General features: G+C 57.1%; 5 protein-coding genes across 5 annotated transcripts in view; 2 read left to right on the forward strand and 3 right to left on the reverse strand.

Moving 5' to 3' along the window:
* SODALDRAFT_358417 (hypothetical protein) overlaps window positions 1-775 on the forward strand; it is a gene marked incomplete at both ends in the record, with an annotated part of 1,070 nt that extends 295 nt beyond the window's left edge. The window contains 3 exons of the mRNA XM_028614101.1: window positions 76-109; window positions 207-276; window positions 321-775. Of these exons, the coding sequence (XP_028467806.1) occupies window positions 76-109; window positions 207-276; window positions 321-775 (559 nt within the window). The remainder of the gene's footprint in view (window positions 1-75; window positions 110-206; window positions 277-320) is intronic.
* Window positions 776-1,825: 1,050 nt separating this feature from the next.
* SODALDRAFT_332153 (hypothetical protein) lies at window positions 1,826-4,324 on the reverse strand. Its single transcript, XM_028611627.1, has 2 exons — window positions 3,934-4,324; window positions 1,826-3,843 (listed from the first exon to the last, which is right to left on the reverse strand). The coding sequence occupies exons 1-2, from the start codon at window positions 3,983-3,985 to the stop codon at window positions 2,252-2,254; spliced, it is 1,644 nt and encodes a 547-aa protein (XP_028467807.1). The 5' UTR covers window positions 3,986-4,324; the 3' UTR covers window positions 1,826-2,251.
* A 734-nt stretch (window positions 4,325-5,058) lies between these two features.
* Window positions 5,059-9,006, forward strand: SODALDRAFT_274037 (kinesin motor domain-containing protein; the record flags this gene model as incomplete). The annotated part of the gene is made up of 3 exons (XM_028607929.1): window positions 5,059-5,562; window positions 5,704-7,407; window positions 7,513-9,006. 3 exons carry the CDS (start codon window positions 5,059-5,061, stop codon window positions 9,004-9,006), a joined length of 3,702 nt encoding a protein of 1,233 aa, XP_028467808.1.
* A 1,426-nt stretch (window positions 9,007-10,432) lies between these two features.
* SODALDRAFT_332155 (hypothetical protein) lies at window positions 10,433-12,826 on the reverse strand. Its single transcript, XM_028611628.1, has one exon. The coding sequence runs from the start codon at window positions 12,805-12,807 to the stop codon at window positions 10,465-10,467; it is 2,343 nt and encodes a 780-aa protein (XP_028467809.1). The 5' UTR covers window positions 12,808-12,826; the 3' UTR covers window positions 10,433-10,464.
* A 408-nt stretch (window positions 12,827-13,234) lies between these two features.
* SODALDRAFT_332156 (hypothetical protein) lies at window positions 13,235-15,516 on the reverse strand. Its single transcript, XM_028611629.1, has one exon. It carries the CDS (start codon window positions 15,385-15,387, stop codon window positions 13,327-13,329), a length of 2,061 nt encoding a protein of 686 aa, XP_028467810.1. The 5' UTR covers window positions 15,388-15,516; the 3' UTR covers window positions 13,235-13,326.
* Between the last annotated feature and the right edge of the window lie 2,097 nt (window positions 15,517-17,613).

A 17,613-nucleotide genomic window follows, 5' to 3' on the forward strand; every position in this document is an offset into this window, starting at 1 on the left:
GGACCGCGCCGCGGGATGTAAAAGCGGCTGACCGCCCGGGCGCCTTGTCCCTCTTTTCGCACGCTTGGTTTCAAGACATGCCGCGTCCGGCGTGGGCACAAAGTCGCCTGTCAGTGGGGGGAACCTGAGGCCACGGTGAGAGCTATTGGCTAGCTACCTATGGGCAAGACATCCCGCGGCTCTCTGGCTTGAAACCCGTTATGAAGTACGTGCCCCAGCAAAAGGGGCGTAACGCGGCCAACATGATCGTGGGGGGGCGCGATGGGCTGATGGAAGGTTTAGGACTCTGAGGGTAGCTCATTTTTCTGGAATATTTAAAGTGGCCAAGGTCGTTCACCTTTTCACTTTCATTCCTTCCACTCACCGTCATCTTTTCCATCCAACTCTTCTTGCTCTCACACTCATCTTCACACCACATCCTCCCACAAGCTCTCCTCGTCTCAAGCTCGATTTCTTTCCATCTCACCGGGAAAAAAAGGGAAAGAAAAAAACACTTCAAAACAAACAATTCGAAACCATGTCGTCCCCGACCGTCGAGACCGCCCCCCAGCTCGAGCAGCAAGTGGCCAGCTCCTTCGCTGTACCCAACCAGCCTTCCCACTTCCTGTCGCTGGCGCCCACTACTTCGTCCACCTATCCCCAGGCTTCTGACTTTACCGGCCGCATCGCTCGTCGCAGCTCCAGCGTCAGCAGCACCGCTTCCAAGCCGGGGTTCCAGTTCCTGAAGCTGGGTCCCGTCCACTATGGCGTGCACCATGACGACGATGAGGAGTGATAAACACGAGAGGAACAACGCCACTCATCAAAGGCGTGGCTTCACACTAAAAAAAAAAGTCAAGATAAAATCCACCCAAAGCCTCAGCAAGAGGCGAACTCTACCCTAATCACCCCACAACGTGTACGTCGCCACATGGCGACTAGAACAGCATCAGGCGACTTTTCCCCTTCTTTTCCTTTTTCCCCCAGCGTAACACTGAAAGCCCGAAAGGGAAGGGTGTTGGTATGTTATAAAGGTCATGAGGACAAGAAAAACCCACAGGGTGAAACAAGGACTTTACACATCGCTTAGTGTACGACAGTATGAGGGGAGGGGAATGCGAAAAGGGGGCGGGATGGAGGGGAGACTGCCAAGCTGGTACCTACCCTACACTACCTTACCTTACATAGCTATTGTTGCTAATGCTCTTGGGGGAAAGGGGAAAGAGAATAAACTCCACGCCGAGGGACCCGAGCATGGAAGCAAAGATGGAGCTAAGGAGGAGGAAGGGGGGGTAAACAAACACGTATTACACAACACCTGGTCAAGCCAGCTTAAGCTTAGCTGTCTTGTCTTTTGACGAATTGAATCGAATACCTACCTACCTGTACCTATTAATCAAAACAATCCGAAACCCGAAACCCGATTTGACTTGACTTACTACCTTTTTTTCTTCTGGTGGGCGAATAGCTGCTACCCAGGTGCATAATTATTACATACTACGTACCAGCTTCCTAGGTGCGGAGGTAGTACCTCGTACGTCAGGGTGTTGATGTCAAGCTTTAGACAATTTATGCTCAGGAGCACAATGCGGGATAATGAAGCTTGGGTTTGTCAGGCGGGCGTGGGGTGTGTGGGGGGGGAATTAGGGGGGCGGGGATTGAGGGGAACAGACTGTACGCACTGTACGTAATTATAAAGTAGACCACCTGAAAGCGAAAGTCGCGATTTTCATCGTATTATGTCATGCACATGTGTACGTCGTCAAACTGGACTTTACTTTGGGTGGTTATCACAATGTGAGAACAATACTTTGTGCAAGAGAGAAAATAATATAAATGACCGAAACGCGGCGACAGTTTTTCTGACGGCTCGTTTTAACGTTGACATTGCTAAGGTGTATATACAACCGTACGGAAGTACCAAGTCGTATTTAAGATATAAAACCCCCTCCCCACGCAAGCAAAACAAAACAAAAAGTCCTCGATACCGAAACAAGTTAAGGCCAGATACCATTCTACAGCCTCGTCTGTTCTGCTTGAAGATAACAATGTGCCAAACAGAACTGAATCATGCATGCCGTCTGCAACCGTTGCCAGCTAATGTCTTGACTGAGTAAATCATGTGCCTAACCTCCAACCCGGCCAGAGTTCCCCTAATGCCCTGAATGGAATCGCACGATAGTCGCTATTCCCCCTGTAATATCCGACGCCGTAAGAGAAATCGCAAAACAGAGGGGAAAAAAAGGAATAAAATCCCCCCCATACGTCGCCCCTAATACACCGTAACAGTATTCACAAACCCATTCTTCAACACCTCAAACACCAAGCCGGGGAATCCATACAACGTCGTCGTCGACTCATCGCCACCATCCGGCCTCTGCGCACCGCCACCACCACCACCACCACCACCACAACCACCGCCCCCGACCTGGCCCCCGCTATCCTCCCACCCGCCCAGAAACTCGACGCTGCTGCCGGGGCTGTCGCCCCAGCCGCGGTTGAGCACCATGCCCCTCTGGCGCTGCCCCGGTGCCGTCGCCGCGTCGGGCATTACGCCTTTCCACTTGGCGTTGAGCCGGTCCTCGACATCGACGAACCTGGTCTCCGAGTCGACCACCGCGGCAGCCTCGCCCGACTCCGTGTGAGTGGTGTCCAGGTAGCTGATCTCCCACCGGCAGCGGCGGTGGCGGTTGAACTCGTACGAGCCGGGCACGTTGCCGTGGAGGACGAGCTTGGTGGCGACTAGACGGTCTGGCGATACCGACTTGATGCCGCCATTTGCGTTCGGCGTCGGCCCCGTCGGGTGGGCGGTGGAGCTGCCAGGAGGAGGAGGTTGCGAGGGGGTCGTAGGAGTGGACACCAAGACGTCGAAGCCGTGGTAGAAGTAGTTGTAGAAACATTCGCCGGCGACTGTGCTGCTTCCGACGTCGTCTTCGATGGCCTCCTCGTTGGAATCCTCCGAGGCGGTATGGGCCGAAGACTGGTCGGTGTCCGTCAGGTCGTCGGGCCGTGGCGGGTCGGTGCCGTTGGTCCGCGTCCGACTGTGGCTCGCGGTACGCAGCTTGTGGATTGTCATGCGCTGATCGTTTTTCCGGTAGATGGCGTTGGGCGGGCCGAGGTCGGCGACGAGCTCCTGAGGGGTGGTCTCCCCGAGCACGATCCAGGACGAAGCACTGGTCCACTTACGGAAAAGCTGCGTCTTGCCGCCGCCGTGGATCTTGATCAGGGAGACCTCGTCGGGCACGGCATCTTTCCCGCGGGGCACGGCCGAGAGAGTCTTGACGCTCGGGAGGACCTCGCTCCATAGGGTCTCGCGCGCCTCGGCCCACGAGTCACCGCTAAAGACGGCCATGGACGTGGCCACCTGGGCTGTCGACGAGGACGAAGAGAGTAGAGATACGACGTCCTTGGAGGGCGAGTAGGCCGACTGTGCCAGGGCAAAGGTGAAAGCCACGCCCGGGTAAGACAACACGTAGTTCCCAACACCTTGGGACGAGCCCGCCGCCGGTGCTATGTATTCCCCCCCATAAGTCGGTCCTAGCAGCCGGTGGTAGATGTGGCGGAACGTCGGTCCCGCACCGGATTCGCCGGGGCTCGGAGGCGAGGACGGTTGTTGGGTGTTGGCAGGCTTGACGAGATGGCGGTCTTTGAAAGTGATGTGGTTCTTGGTGAAGTCGATGACCTCAATAAGACGCAGACGCTGTTCTGGGCCGTCGAAACGAAGCCGAAGGCCGTTGGTCGGGAGTATGACGGTCACGGGTGCTTCGACGGGACGTTGGCGGGAGTAGGCCAACTCGATCTTGGGGAATTGCTGGGGCTCGGCTTTTAGGCGCGTGAGGATGTCGTGGAGATCGGCTCCAAGAGCTACGTAGAACCAAAAAGAAAAGAGACCAGGTTAATATGCTAGGCTAGCTCACGAGATGGAAACTTTGATGGAATAGCTGGTAAACTCACTGAGGAAGCCCAGAGCCCTGCCAGGGTGCAGCTGGGCTGTGAAGAGTGACATGGTCGAGATTCGAGAGCTGTGACTGTGTACTGTGTGAAGCGGGGGACAAGGCCAGGCAGGCTAGGATCAAGGGGTTTATCTTCAGCGACGATCCCGTTACTTGCGTCCAGATCGCGAAAGCCGAGAAGAGAGGCGAGTCAGTCAAAGTGCAAACGTGCGGAAGCCGGTTGAACGCAGCGAAGCGGGATCCGGGGGTCCGGGTCCGGAGACTCGTTTTGGCAGGTTGAAGAGTTCGCTACATGGAAAGAGACGGATGGGGTGATCGGAAGTCGAGGACTTGGCTGTCGATGGAATAAGAAGATGAAGGAAGAAGAAAGGGTAAGTAGAGAAGGAAATTTTTTAAAGTTCGAGATCTCGGAAGCACCTGGCGAGTCACAAGGTGCTACCGATAAGGTACGAAGTACATATGAGTACGAATATGACCTCAGAGGCCGCGTCGTCACTAAGGTATCTACTCCGTACACTACTCCGTATAGGGAACGCCATGTGATTTCGACGTGCTTCTGACGCCTGGCGGTGGAGCGGGGTTGGAATACCTCGGTACTCTGGTCTGGACTGTAACGCTTGCTCTGGACCTTAGGTACCCCACCTTACTAAGAGAGTGTGCTCGGTGAGAGTGTCGGTCTAACTCGTTTAAGAATGCGGTGATAGTTGTCCAGGCAACCAACGCCCTCGTGTAATCAACAACACACTGCGTCCAAACAACATTGACCTTGCCCAGTTCTCCACTTCTCGCCTCACCGACGTGCAGGCATTACCTCGCCGTACTCCGAACTTCCGTAGGCATTTACTTTCCTTTCCGTTGCTTGCCCTCCTATCGAGTCCCCCGATCTTCAACCCCCCCCCGCGGGACAAGGAAACCCCCAATCGCCGTTACATTACTTCTCATCTCTCACTCATCCGATCAATACACGACCTTAGTTCTATAGAGCTTGCAATTGCGTCCCGTTTCCTCTCTTACCCGCTCCCTCCCCTCCCCCTCCTTCCAACACAGCGCGTTTCGCTGTCCATCCTCACCTCACGCCTCTTTCATCCCTTTTTTTTTTCTTTTTCTTTTTCTTTTCTCTCCACATATGGCCACCAGAAGAGACCCGCCGACGCGGATAGCGTCGTCGGGCCTGCGCTCGACGACGGCAGGCAGCACGACCACAAGAACGCGACGCACCGCCCGCATGTCCTCCATCCGACCCCCCTTCTCCTCCTCCACCACGTCTTCGAGATTCAACCGAGACCGAGACCGAGACCGAGACCGCGACGGCGCCGCCTCCCCCGCCCCCTCCATGTCCTCCGTCGCCACCTCCGGGACGAAGCGTAAGGAGCGCGATTTCGAATCCGAAGGCGGCGGCGAGGCCACCAACATCAACGTCGTCGTGCGGTGCCGCGGCCGCAACGAGAGGGAGATCCGCGAGAACAGCGCCGTCGTCATCGCCGCCGACGGCGTCAAGGGGAAGCAGGTCGAGCTCTCGCTCGGCCCGAATTCCCTCAGCGACAAGACGTACAACTTTGATCGCGTCTTTTCCCCGGCGGCCGACCAGAGCATGGTGTTCGACGATGTGGTCAAACCCATCCTCGACGAGGTGGGTGCTCGCTTGCTCCTTGTTTTCTCTTCCATTTCTTTATATATACTACCACTTGGTCACTTTTTTTTTTTTTTTGTATCTCTGAAAAAGGAAAAAGTCGCCTGCTTACACCCCCCCTCCCCCATTTCCGTGATATAGATGCTCGCCGGTTACAACTGCACCATCTTTGCTTACGGCCAAACGGGAACGGGCAAAACCTACACCATGTCCGGCGACATGACAGAAACCATGGGTCTCCTATCCGACGCCGCCGGTATCATCCCCCGCGTGCTGCACGCGCTGTTCAACAAGCTTGAGATTGACGACAGGGAAAACTGCGTAAAGTGCTCCTTCATCGAGCTGTACAACGAAGAACTACGTGATTTGATTGCGCTGGAAGAAGGCACCAAGCTCAAAATCTACGACGACACGTCGAGAAGAGGCCACCTGACCACCATGGTACAAGGCATGGAGGAGAAACACATCAAGAACGCCACCGAGGGTATCAGGGTCCTCCAGGACGGCAGCTTGAAGAGACAGGTGGCGGCCACCAAGTGCAACGATCTCAGTAGTCGGAGTCACACCATCTTCACCATCACCACCTTTGTCCGCAAGACGGCTGAGGACGGATCCGAGGACCTGGTGAGCGCCGGGAAGCTCAACCTTGTCGACTTGGCTGGTAGCGAGAACATCCAACGGTCCGGCGCCGAGAACAAGCGGGCCGCCGAGGCCGGCCTCATCAACAAGAGCCTGCTGACCCTGGGCCGTGTCATCAACGCGCTCGTCGACAAGAGCCAACACATCCCCTACCGGGAGTCGAAGCTGACTCGGCTGCTACAAGACTCGCTCGGCGGCCGCACCAAGACGTGTATCATCGCCACCGTCTCGCCGGCGAAAAGCAACCTCGAAGAGACCATCTCGACGCTAGACTACGCCTTCCGGGCCAAGAATATCCGCAACAAGCCGCAGCTCAACGCTATGCACAAGAAGATGCTTCTGCGCGACTTTGCCATGGAGATCGAGAAGCTGAAGAGCGAACTGATTGCCACGCGCCAGCGGAACGGCGTCTACCTGTCCAACGAAGCGTACGAAGAGATGAGCGCCCAGAGCGAGTCGAGGCGGATCGTGCTCGAGGAGCAGACCGCCAAGCTGGAGACTCTGGAGACGAACCTGAAGAACAAGGTGCAAGAACTGTTTGCCCTGACGTCCACGTTCATGGGATTAAAGAAAGACCACGAAAGCACCAAGGTGCAGCTTGACGAGGCCAAGAACGTGCTCGACCAGACGGAGGTCGTGCTAGAAGCCACCCGCCGGTCGCTGGCTGAGGAGACGCACCTGCGCAGGAGACACCAGGAAACCGAAGAGAAACTGACGGCGGTCGGGGGTGAGCTCATCGCCACGCTCGAGAAGACGGTCCGCGACGTCGGCGGCCTGCGGGCTAAGAACAGGCGCAGGTCGGACCTGCAGGCCCTGAACCGGAGTACGTGGGGCACGGCGCAGGATACGGTGGCCGACATCACGACCTTGGTGGAGCGGCGGATCGAAGAGTTCCAGGAGGAGCAGAGGGGGAACATCTCGTGCATCTCGCAGCGCATGGAGGAGTTTGTGAGCGAGGAGTTGCAGAAGCTCGCGTCCACGCAGACGTTCCTCGACCAGAACCTCCAGCGATTCGAGGAATCGAAGCGGGAACTGTTGGACCAGAAGGAGAAGTCCAAGGACGAGATGGATGACGTTCTCGAAGAGATTAAGATCGTTCGGGATACGGTCAAGGAACAGGTCGGCGAGAGTCTGCAGGCCATCGCCGGCGCGGCGGACAAGATTGCCGCCGATGTGCTGAGCGAACTCGGTACTTTCCACAACCAGGTATGTCTTTGGCTCTCTCTCTCTCTCTCTCTCTCTCTCTCTCTATGCTTGATAGTGCGTGAGTTTCTTTTCTCTAACTTGGCGCGCGCGCGCGCGTGTGTGTAGTTGCATACCTCGTATAGCTCGCTGGGCAAGGAGTTCAAGGTCATCTTCGAGGACCTCGTCCATCACATTACGCTTCAGCGCGAGGAATCGGATCGGCTACGACGTCAGCTCCAGGATGCGACGAAAGCGGTGGTGGCGCAGAACGCCGACATCTCGGCCAGTGTGCAAGAGGTGGTGGAGAAGGAGAGGAAACAGGCAGCAGAAGACAGAGAGAATTTGCTACGGCAGATGGCATCACTGATCAACGCTCAAGCGGAAACACAGGAGTCTCGACTGGCGGCCAAGGCGGCACAACTACAGAAAAGAGTGCTCGACTCCAACGTTTCGCTCGAGGGAGGCGTTGCGCGGTATGGAAGAGGCATGGACGAATGGGATGAGAAGGAAGGCCAGCTTCTCGAGACGGTGGCCCAGTCACGCGATGCGATGAAGGACAGGTTGCAGGACGACTGGCAGGCGGCCAACGAGCTGAGCACATCTATCCAGGGCACGACGAGATCGGTCAACGCAGAAACGATGCGGGTGGTGGGCGAACAGCGAGAGAATCTCGACATACAGATGGAGGCGCTGGACGACTTTGTCACGAGGGCCCGTTCCGAGAACGCAACTCATCACGAGAGGCATGCGGCTGCGATGGGTAGCCTCTCGGGCACGGTCGAGCAGTCGTTCGACAACATCTCGTCCCACTTCAAGACGACGTTCGAACGGGTCAAGGGCCTCGGAACGGAAATGGAGGAGCAGACAGAAGAGGCCGACCGGAACCTCGAGCCGCTCGGGGAGCAAGTCTGCGAACCCCTGTGCGACCTCCGCGAGGAGATCATGGCCACGACTTTCAAGGAGTACGAGCCGACAGGCGACACTCCTGTCAAGGTTCAGTATCAGTACCCGACCGACTTGCCCAGGACAGAGTCGCACGGGAGACTGCTCGCCGAGCTCAACGGCACCTCGTCATCCCGGCGAAAGCATGTAGAGGGACCCGCCGTGTTTGCCGACGACTCCGACGGCTCCGACGGCTCCGACGGCTCCGGCGGCTCCGACCATCCCGACCTGTTCCGCTCCCCCCCCCTGCTTCCACCTCCATCTCCTCCTCTTGTGTCCACTGCAGCCGTTTCCCCTACCATCAAGACCCGCGCATCGGCGGGCGGGATCCTTTCGGACCAAAGACAGCCCACTACCAACCCTCCTCCGGTACCGCCTTTCAGCATGAGCCTGCGCGAGGTGAACCCTAACCTGACGATGCCCCTCACAACGGGCTCCCTGCTGTTCGACAAGTCGGAGACCAAGACGGCAGCTGCTACTGTTATTGCTACCACCGGGGCGACGGACGAGAACACGGGCTCTCTGTCCCGTCGTCATCCGAGGCAGCAGTCGAAGATGCCCACGTATAAGGGGCAGAATAGCACGGTCCACGTCTCGCTTGATGGGAGGGAAAACATGCCGCCGACGGAGTTTACGCATAGTTTGGGACCGAGGAGGAAGAGCCCTAGACTGAATTAAGTGTATTTGTGGCCGGCGGACAGACTTGATGGACTCGAATTCAGTTGGTGTTGGTGTTATTCTTGCACTCGAGACCTGTGGAAACACGACACGGCATGGCCTTATGGGAGTCGGCACTTGGGAATAGGCCAATGGTGGTTTGGGACAGGCAAGGATTGGAGTCTTACTGCCTGTGGGCATTTCTCCTTTTAGCTGTTGCTTTCTTTCGTCCCTCTCACGCTGTTGTCCACATGTGTGAGACTTTTTAGTGGCTCCTGGAGCTTGGGACGCGGTTCTTTTTTCTCTGGTGGAAGCTATTTTGCAGTATCGGTTGGTAGATACCCTTCTCGTCAGACTTATCTTTTCTTTTTTCTTTTTTGCTTTTCTCTCTGGAGGAGACTTTTGGAGGGGTGGAATAACAATATGAAAATATGCTTTGATTCCAGAGAGGGAGACGTGCTAATACTGTCACCTGTTTCGTTTGCATGTCGTATATGCGTTGAAGCGTCAAGATAATGTCTCGAGGCCGGACACAATAAGGGGGAGGGGATCATATAAAAGCGGCAGATGGCCCACGCACTGGGCCCTACTTGGACGAATTGAGTACCAGGAGGACATTGATTGAGTACCCAAGGTAGACGAGCTGGACTCTGAAATCGTAGCAGTCGATGGTTGTAAGGTGGGAACATTGCTTTGAAACTGGTCCTCCATCACCCCTTCCTCGGAGCTGACCTGACTGCCGTCTCCTACCCCAGAGTCCTCTCTTTTACCTTCCCCCGTTCTCCTCCTTCCCTGTCCTCCTAGTTATGTACCTTAGGTAGGCAGGTAGGAATAGTGGGTGTTCACATGTGACGTAAACTGAATATGCTAAACACTTTGAGTTTCCGAAGTGCCGCGTGTTTGTCGTCATTCCCCTCTTGTCGTCCCACCCAAGATACTCTCAAGCTCGCATATCTTAGGTAAGGATCCAAGTAGGTAGCCGGGCAGGTACGTAGGTAAGGTGGGCACTATCCTTTATATACCTCTGTAGTAAATTCTCTGTTACCTGAGAGAACTCGCTATACACTGCTGGGTTTTGTGGTGTAGTGGTGAGTCCTCTCATAAGGGTAGAAAACGCCTTTGGCCGAGGGTTTTCGTAGGCTGCCCGTTCAGTCTTCAGCCCTGGCACTGGTTTTATCCAGTTTTAGGGCTGTGTCCAGCGAGAGACGCTGTCTAGTGAGAGACGCTCTCTACATTAACCGAGAGACACTGGTTGGTCGAGAGACTGTGAATTTGAGAAAACTGTCGAGTTTTCTGAATTCCCGCTGTCACGGGCAGCCGAGCTTTTTTGCCCTTTCTCATATTTCCTTTTATTATTACCAGTACCAGTACCATTATCATTATCATCATTGTTATTTTATGTTATTTCATTTTATTTATTTTAATTTATTTATTTTATTTTATCAATGTCTGCCCGTAGATCAATCATCAACTAAAGCCTCACGATACTCGACGCACCTTATTCCGTTGTCCCACCTCCCTCCCGCCCTTCGTTAACCACCCCTTTCGGATCTTGATGGGACGCAGAAACCCATCCACATGCACGCCTCCTTCCATCTCATCCTCGCTTTTCACTAATGCTTCTATCACTGACGTGATCTGCCCTTTCTCACCATGCCCCTCTTCTCCTTGCACTACTCTTGCTGTTTCGGCCGCCATGTCCTCCGCCCGCCTCTGCCCCTCGGCGACTTGCACTTCCTCCACGGTATGCATCTTTCGTAAATGCGCCTTCAGACTCTTCTTCGCTTTGAAACTCAACAGGTGGTACCTACACGTCCCTACGGGGCAGTAGAATGATGTCCCCTTCTCGCTTGAAGGCTGTCCATGCGTCAGCTTGAAGTGCTCTCGCACGCCGCGTCTTAGCGGGAAGCCCTTCTTATGTCTTCGGCAGTAAAAAACCGGACAATAGTAGAGTCCGTCGGGTGCTGCCTCAACCCGCGTGATGTCAATGGAGCTCAAGTCGTCGTCGTTGTTGAAGTCGGGGGCCTCGTCGGCAGTGACCATTTCTTCTTCGTGATCTTCTTCTTCATATTCGTCTTCTTCCTCCCCCTCTTCCCCCTTCTCGTCACCCGAGCTGAACGTAAAAGGCGGAAATGTGTGACCAGCGGCCGCCGCCTCCCGACGGGTCACCCGCCTCCCGTGCCGTTCCGCCGCCACCTCGCGCAGCCGCCGCCGCGTCTCCTCGAGATGCACTTCCTCCGCGTCGCCCGACTCCTCGCCCGAAAGCGGCGGGAGGCATTCCCCGGGACGGCAGACCCTGGTAGTAACGTAGCGCCGCTGCCCGGCCGTTGTGGTTGTGGTTGTGGCTGTGGTTGTGGGTTTGGTCGCTTTTGCCTCCAGCGTGCGGAACTCCATGCTCCGCCCGAAGAGGTCGGCGCACCGTTGCGCTGCGCGGGCCGCCACGTCCCCGTCGAAGCCGGAGAGGGCCGCGGCGCCGAGGACGTCGCGCCAGTCGAAGAGCGCCCAGCGCCGGAGGCGGCCTTCGCGCCAGAACATCCTCGATTGGCCGTCGTCGGATGACGCGGTTCGCAGGCGACCAGTATGAGGTCTGCTTCCTTCGTCCTCTTGCCGTGAATGGGCCGCGCTGGTGTCGGATGCCGACTCGTCGTCTGCCAAGTCGTCACCGTAGTCATCGTGGCCGTCGTTGATGTCGTCGCTGTTTGTAGACGGAGGTCGTTCGGCTCGCCTCTTCCCTTTGGATTTGCTTCTATCGTTCCGTGTTGTCGGTGCTTTGCCGTTGACTCGCCTTTTCCTCTTCTGATTCCGGTTCTTGGAGGTGGCAGCAGACGGAGCACGACTGGCATCCGTCTCCATGCCCGAGACGGCCGATGTTATGTCACTATCAGAATCGTCGTGCCGGTCGAGCGTCGATAAGCTGGCCATACGCACGTTGTGCAGTGTCGTCAGTGTAGCATCTACTTGCGATAATATATGCCGGACAGCTGGCCGTAAAAGTGCGTGGGACAAGTCGTCATCCGCCGAGATTACGGGGACGTATTCCTTTCGATCACGGGCAGGCTGCCGGGTCGTCTCATCTCCCTCCTCCTCCTCCTCCTCCTCCTCCTGTTCGTCTAGGTCCATCTCTTCAACCCCGGGGGCGGGGTCCCGTTTGAACTCCAAGGTGTCGTCATCCGCTGGGACAGAAGCCGAGGAAGAGTCTGTTGCTGACCCTCCATCCGAAGCCTCAAAGTGAGACTCAGAATGTGTCCCAGTTCGCAGAGGGTCACGATGACTCTCATCCGCCGCCATTTCTCCTTCCCTTTCCCTTTCTCTTTCCCGAAACCGCTCTTTGGCGATCCTGAGCACAGCAGCAGCGACTTCATCCTCCAGCACCCGCCCCGGCACTGCATCCGCCGGTCCATCTCTCCTCTGGAGCGTAAATTCATCGTGCTCATCGTGCGTCTCCTTGAGCAGCGACTCGGAAGGAACCCGGTGCGCTGGCAGAGGCCACGCCGACCAGGACTGCGGGGGTTTCCAGTTTCCAATGTCCATCTCGTCTTCCCCGAGCGGGACGCCCCGATCGCCTGAAGCTGATCTATTCTTCGGATTCTTCAACGCAAATGCGTTGTACAGGTGGATTGACAAGTCCTGGTCGCGCAGCCGTTCGAGGGACTGGTACAGTAGGCGCTCTTCTTCGGTCCAGTGACGCCAGGTCGAGGCGGCGCCGCGCCAGCGGTTGGGGCGCGTGGCGTGGAGCTCGTCCGAGGCCGTGGACCGGATTTCATCCGTGTCGAGGTCCCATGATTCGTGCATGTTTGCTTCTCGAGGCTCTGGCGTCGTCATGTTGGGATGGTCGGATGGGTTGCGGCAGGTGCGCTGCCTGCGCTCCAGAATGGCATCAGGTGTCCGTATGTTGCTGTAAATATTGAATTGGTTCCAGAATTCCAGACGCAACGTAGAGGTGAAATGGTAATCACGTTTGTGGTGCCATGTTAGTTGGGTGTAAAAGGGAAGTTAATTGTCCATAGATAGGTATTAAGGTGTGATGTGAGGTGAGTGGTAAGTTAGTAAGGTGAGACGCAACGAAAACTGGTATCGGTGGCTCGGTGAAGAAATGAATACCTCCCTGGGTACTTACCTAAGGTACCTTTAGAGACAACAAGAGCTGCTCGTCAGGTTTACATGGACGATGGAAACAAAAATCACCGCGTAACAGAGAACAGAATCAAAGTATTCGAGTCAACCACTTGGTATTAAACGCCAGAAATGTCCTTGATTGAAGAAAATTATCTACAAAAGAGCCCAGTTTACTCGTAAACAACCCTCCACCCCCCCTTCTTTTTCTCATCATCCATCATCACATCACACCTTGCCCTTCGTCTTCGCCGCCTGCTTCTCGATCCGTCTCCTCTTCTCCCGCAGCTTCTCCGCCTCGGCGCTCTTCTTGTTGTTGCTGTAGATCATCTGCTCGTACAGCTTGCGCTTCTTCTTGGACAACATGCCCTTGGCCCGCTCGTGCTCCTCGGCCTCCTCGGCCGCCTTCTTCGCCAGCGCCTTTCTCGCCTCCTCCTTCTTCGACTTGGCCTTGTTCGGCTTCTCTTTCATCGGCCGGCCGGTGAGCTCCGCCTCCAGTTCGATCTGGCGCTGCGCCGCCTCGTCGTCGTCGTCCGAACCGACCTCCTCGCCCTGTTCACCCTCCTTCTTCTCGTCTTCGTCGAAGCCGCCAAACGAGTCGTCTTCTTCGTCCTCATCTTCCTCGTCCTCCTCGGCGTCCGAGCCGGCGACGTCCATGTCGGCCGCCTCCGCCCCGCCGTTCGCATCTTCCATCTCTTCGTCGCTCTCCGCGAGGGCCTCCCCTTCCGTCTCTTGCTCCTCCAACGGCACCGTCGGGTCGTACTGACCCTGCACCGGCTGGACGAAAGGACTCAAGTGCGGCGGCAGCTGCGCGCCGGGCGCGTACAGGTCAGGCCGCTTCAGTTCCCCGTCGTTGACGCTATCCCAGACCCACTGCGGCTGCACGTATATCCTCCCGGGTATCCGCTGGTTCGGCCCCAGCTTCTGCGAAGTCTGGTTATCTTGGGCGCCCTTGCTCTCGCCCTCGCCCTCGCCCTCGCCCTCGCCCTCTCCTTCCGCCGTAGTCTGCACGACGGGACGATCCACGACCTGGTGCGTGATGGACGGGTCGCGCTCGTCCGTCGTGAACGCGCCCTCGCCCAGCACGGCGTCCCAGCCGATCCGCTTGCATCCGAACGAACGAAGGAGGAACTCCAGGGGATGCCGCGGGGTTTCGCGGGACAGGAAGAAAGTGCAGTTGGCGAAGAGATTGGCGGCATCCGATCCGGAGTAGTCCAGTTGTGTCAGGACGTCGCCGCCGGGCGCTGCGGGCTCGAACTTGTCAATTGCGTGGCTCGGCGCTTCGCCGTCGGCTTCGGCTTCGGCGCCGTTCTCTGCCGCCGCCGCCGATGGCTCATCCTCCGCACCCTTCAGCTTCTGGACGACCTTATCCACGGCGGCTTGGGTCTCGGGGTCAACCTGGTGCTCCGCCTCGCCGTTCGTCAGCTGCTCCTGTCCGTCCTCGCCGTTGCTCACGAGGTTCTGGCCCTCGAGCGTGAAGGCGTTCAGCTCGGCCGACTGCTCGTCTTTGGCCTGGTCGAACTTGGGGGGGTACTTGAGGCCGACGGAGGTGTACAGCCTAAAGTTGACAAAGCCGAGCAGCGTCATGTAAAACTCCACAAAGGTGCCCATGATCCGGAAATCGATGTCGCCGACGATCCTCTGGTTGAACTTGTAGGGCACCAGCCACAGGACGTCCTCGCCTTGGATGTTCGCCTGGTAGTAGATGCCCTTGATGGACAGGAACGACTTGGTCAGGCTCTTGGAAACGATGAGGTAGTGCTGGAACTCGAGGCAGAGGCGCTCGCACCGGGCAATCATGCTGGCGGGGACGGTCGAGGTCGAGGGGAGGTTGGCGAACAGGAACAGCATGGACAAGCAGTCGTCGAGATCCCGCAGCGCGTCGTTGAAGGTCGGATACCGCTCGCGGATGACATGGTCGAGGGTGTATGTAGGCTTTCCCGTCGTCTCGGGCCGCGTCGCGTTACTCTCCAACCTCTTCGCATTGCCGACGTCGCCACGACCAAGGGCGCGCGAGATCTTCTTCTCTAACGCCTTCTGCTCGCGGAACTTTTGGATGAGAGGCTCATGGAGCAGATACTGAATGTCCTTGGTGTAATAGAATGTGGTCGTAGAGGTGGCCGACTTGTTCGCCTTCTTCCGGTTGCGAGGCTCGCGGGGATAGATGCCCTTCCAGATACAGAGCTTGCGGAAATCCGGCAAACTGATCTGAAGCTTCTTCACGGCCTGGGTGCGCGTGATGTAGTTCTTGGCCGCACCGGCCTGACCCTTCTTCCTCAACCTTCCCATTTTATGGTTGTTTGTGTCGGTCTGTCTTTTAGAAGACGACCTTGACTCGGAATCGGCTTTTGGGTAGGAAACGGTGGGAGGTGGGAAGCTTGTGAAGCTTCTGGTTGGCAGCGGGGCACTTTTTTCTTCTTCTTCTATTCCTGGTTCAACTTTTTCTTTTCTTTCTGGTTTCTTACCCACCATTGATTTTTTTCTGCCGGTTACCATTGCACACCGCCCGTTCCCCTGCTCGTCCTGCACTCTTGATTGGGTGGTCTTATCTAATCTCGTCCCCAGACCGCCCTGGTGCACGGACCAGTCCTTTTTCCTTTCCCCTGGCTGGGTTGAGCTCGAGCTTGTGAGTCACCACTTGGCGACAACTGCCAATTGACTCCGCCGAGTCCCATTCCATCGACCCGCCTGCTTCGTACAACAACAGCGAAACGAAGCCAGGACGTGAAATCCACCACGAATCGACCTCCTCTGCTGGCCATGGTCTTCGACTAAGGCGCCATGAACCGCGGCATAATGACTCTAGGAGGCAAAAGTGGCCTCTACTTTGCAGCGGCCGCACTGCGTCTCATCCTGTTTGTTGGATTCCCTGGCCTCCCCGACTTCCTGACCGGCCGCGTCGAGATTTCTACCCCAGTCACCAGCTTCAAGCGCCGTAAGCTCCAACACCCAACACCCAACACCCGACACCCAACTTCCGCTGAAGCCTCCTCTTTCACTGACTAACAAAATCAATCTCGACTGCAGTTCAAGAAGGTCTCTTCCTCTACAATCATAATGTCTCTCCCTACGACGGTGGTGTCTATCACCAGGCGCCTCTCCTCCTTCCGCTCTTCTCCCTCCTCCCAGATGTCCGATCCTACCCCATCTTCACGGCCCTACTGTACATCCTCGTCGATCTCCTGAGCGCCGACGCCCTAGCACACATTGCCGACTCGGGCGAGTCCGGTGCCTCCAAACGGTTCACCTCGCCCAGGAGAGAAAAGCGGTTGAGTGGTCTAGCCGTCGCTGCTGTGTAAGTTATTCCCCCCACCCCCCCTCTCTCTCCCCCCGGCGTCTCAGTTTGTCAGCTCCGTTCTGATCGTTAACCGCGTCCGCTACCAGCTTCCTGTTCAACCCCTTCACCATCGCGACCTGCGTCGGTCGATCCACAACCATCTTCACATCCTGCGCCATCCTCCACGCCATCGCAAAGGCCGTTTCCGGAGCCCCTCTCAGCGCCATCATCTCCCTCAGCTTCGCCGGCTACCTCTCCCTCTACCCCCTCCTTCTCCTCCCGCCGCTCCTCCTCCTCGCCTACGACCGCCGCCCGCCCGCCGCCCCGGCCTCCTCCCCTCTCGCCTCCCCGCTCCCTTGGGCCGCCATCCACATCGGTGCCGCGGCAGCCACCCTCGCCGCCCTCCTGGGCCTCTCGTCCCTCCTGACAGGCGGCTCCTGGGCCTTCCTCCCCGCCACCTACGGCGTCCAGCTGACCCTCTCGGACCTGACCCCCAACGTCGGGCTCTGGTGGTATTTTTTCGTCGAGATGTTCGACTCCTTCCGCGCCTTCTTCCTCGCCGTCTTCTGGCTCCACCTCGCCAGCCACGTCGGCGGCCTATCCATCCGCCTGCGCGCCCAGCCGCTCGCCGCCCTCGCCTGCCTCCTCGGCATCTTCGCCATCTTCAAGCCCTACCCGTCCATCGCCGACACCGCCCTCTTCCTCGCCGTCCTCCCGCTGTACCGCCACCTCTTCCCCATCATGCGCTACCCTTTCGTCGCCGCCGCCGCCATCCTCTACGCCTCCTTCCTCGGCCCTGCGTTCTACCACCTCTGGATCTACGCCGGCAGCGGCAACGCCAATTTCTTCTACGCCATCACCCTTGTTTGGAGCCTTGCCCAGAGCTTGCTTGTTAGTGACATCGCTTTTGCTGTCATCCGCGACGAGTGGGAGGTCGAGCGGCCTGAGATGGTCGGGAAGGAGATTCGTCAGATCTAGAGCTGCCCGGCCGGCCACCTTACTCTTTTTTTGGCACGACCCTATTCGTGCTTGGGTGATGGGGATGAAGGGGCAGTCCGCATGACCGCGAGACCAGGTATCGGAGTGGAAATGGAGCTTGTTTCGGAATTAGAAATGAGTAGTGCATCATGGCGCAGAAGAGACAGGTCATCAAAGTCGCAGGCAGCGCATTGGCACGGCTAGCTTGAGTAATGGAGTCACCTCTGTATGTATAGGAAAGCTCAGTTTCGAGGCCCAAA

This window comes from Sodiomyces alkalinus (assembly GCF_003711515.1).
Source record: "Sodiomyces alkalinus F11 unplaced genomic scaffold SODALscaffold_3, whole genome shotgun sequence".
NCBI lineage: Eukaryota > Fungi > Ascomycota > Sordariomycetes > Glomerellales > Plectosphaerellaceae > Sodiomyces > Sodiomyces alkalinus.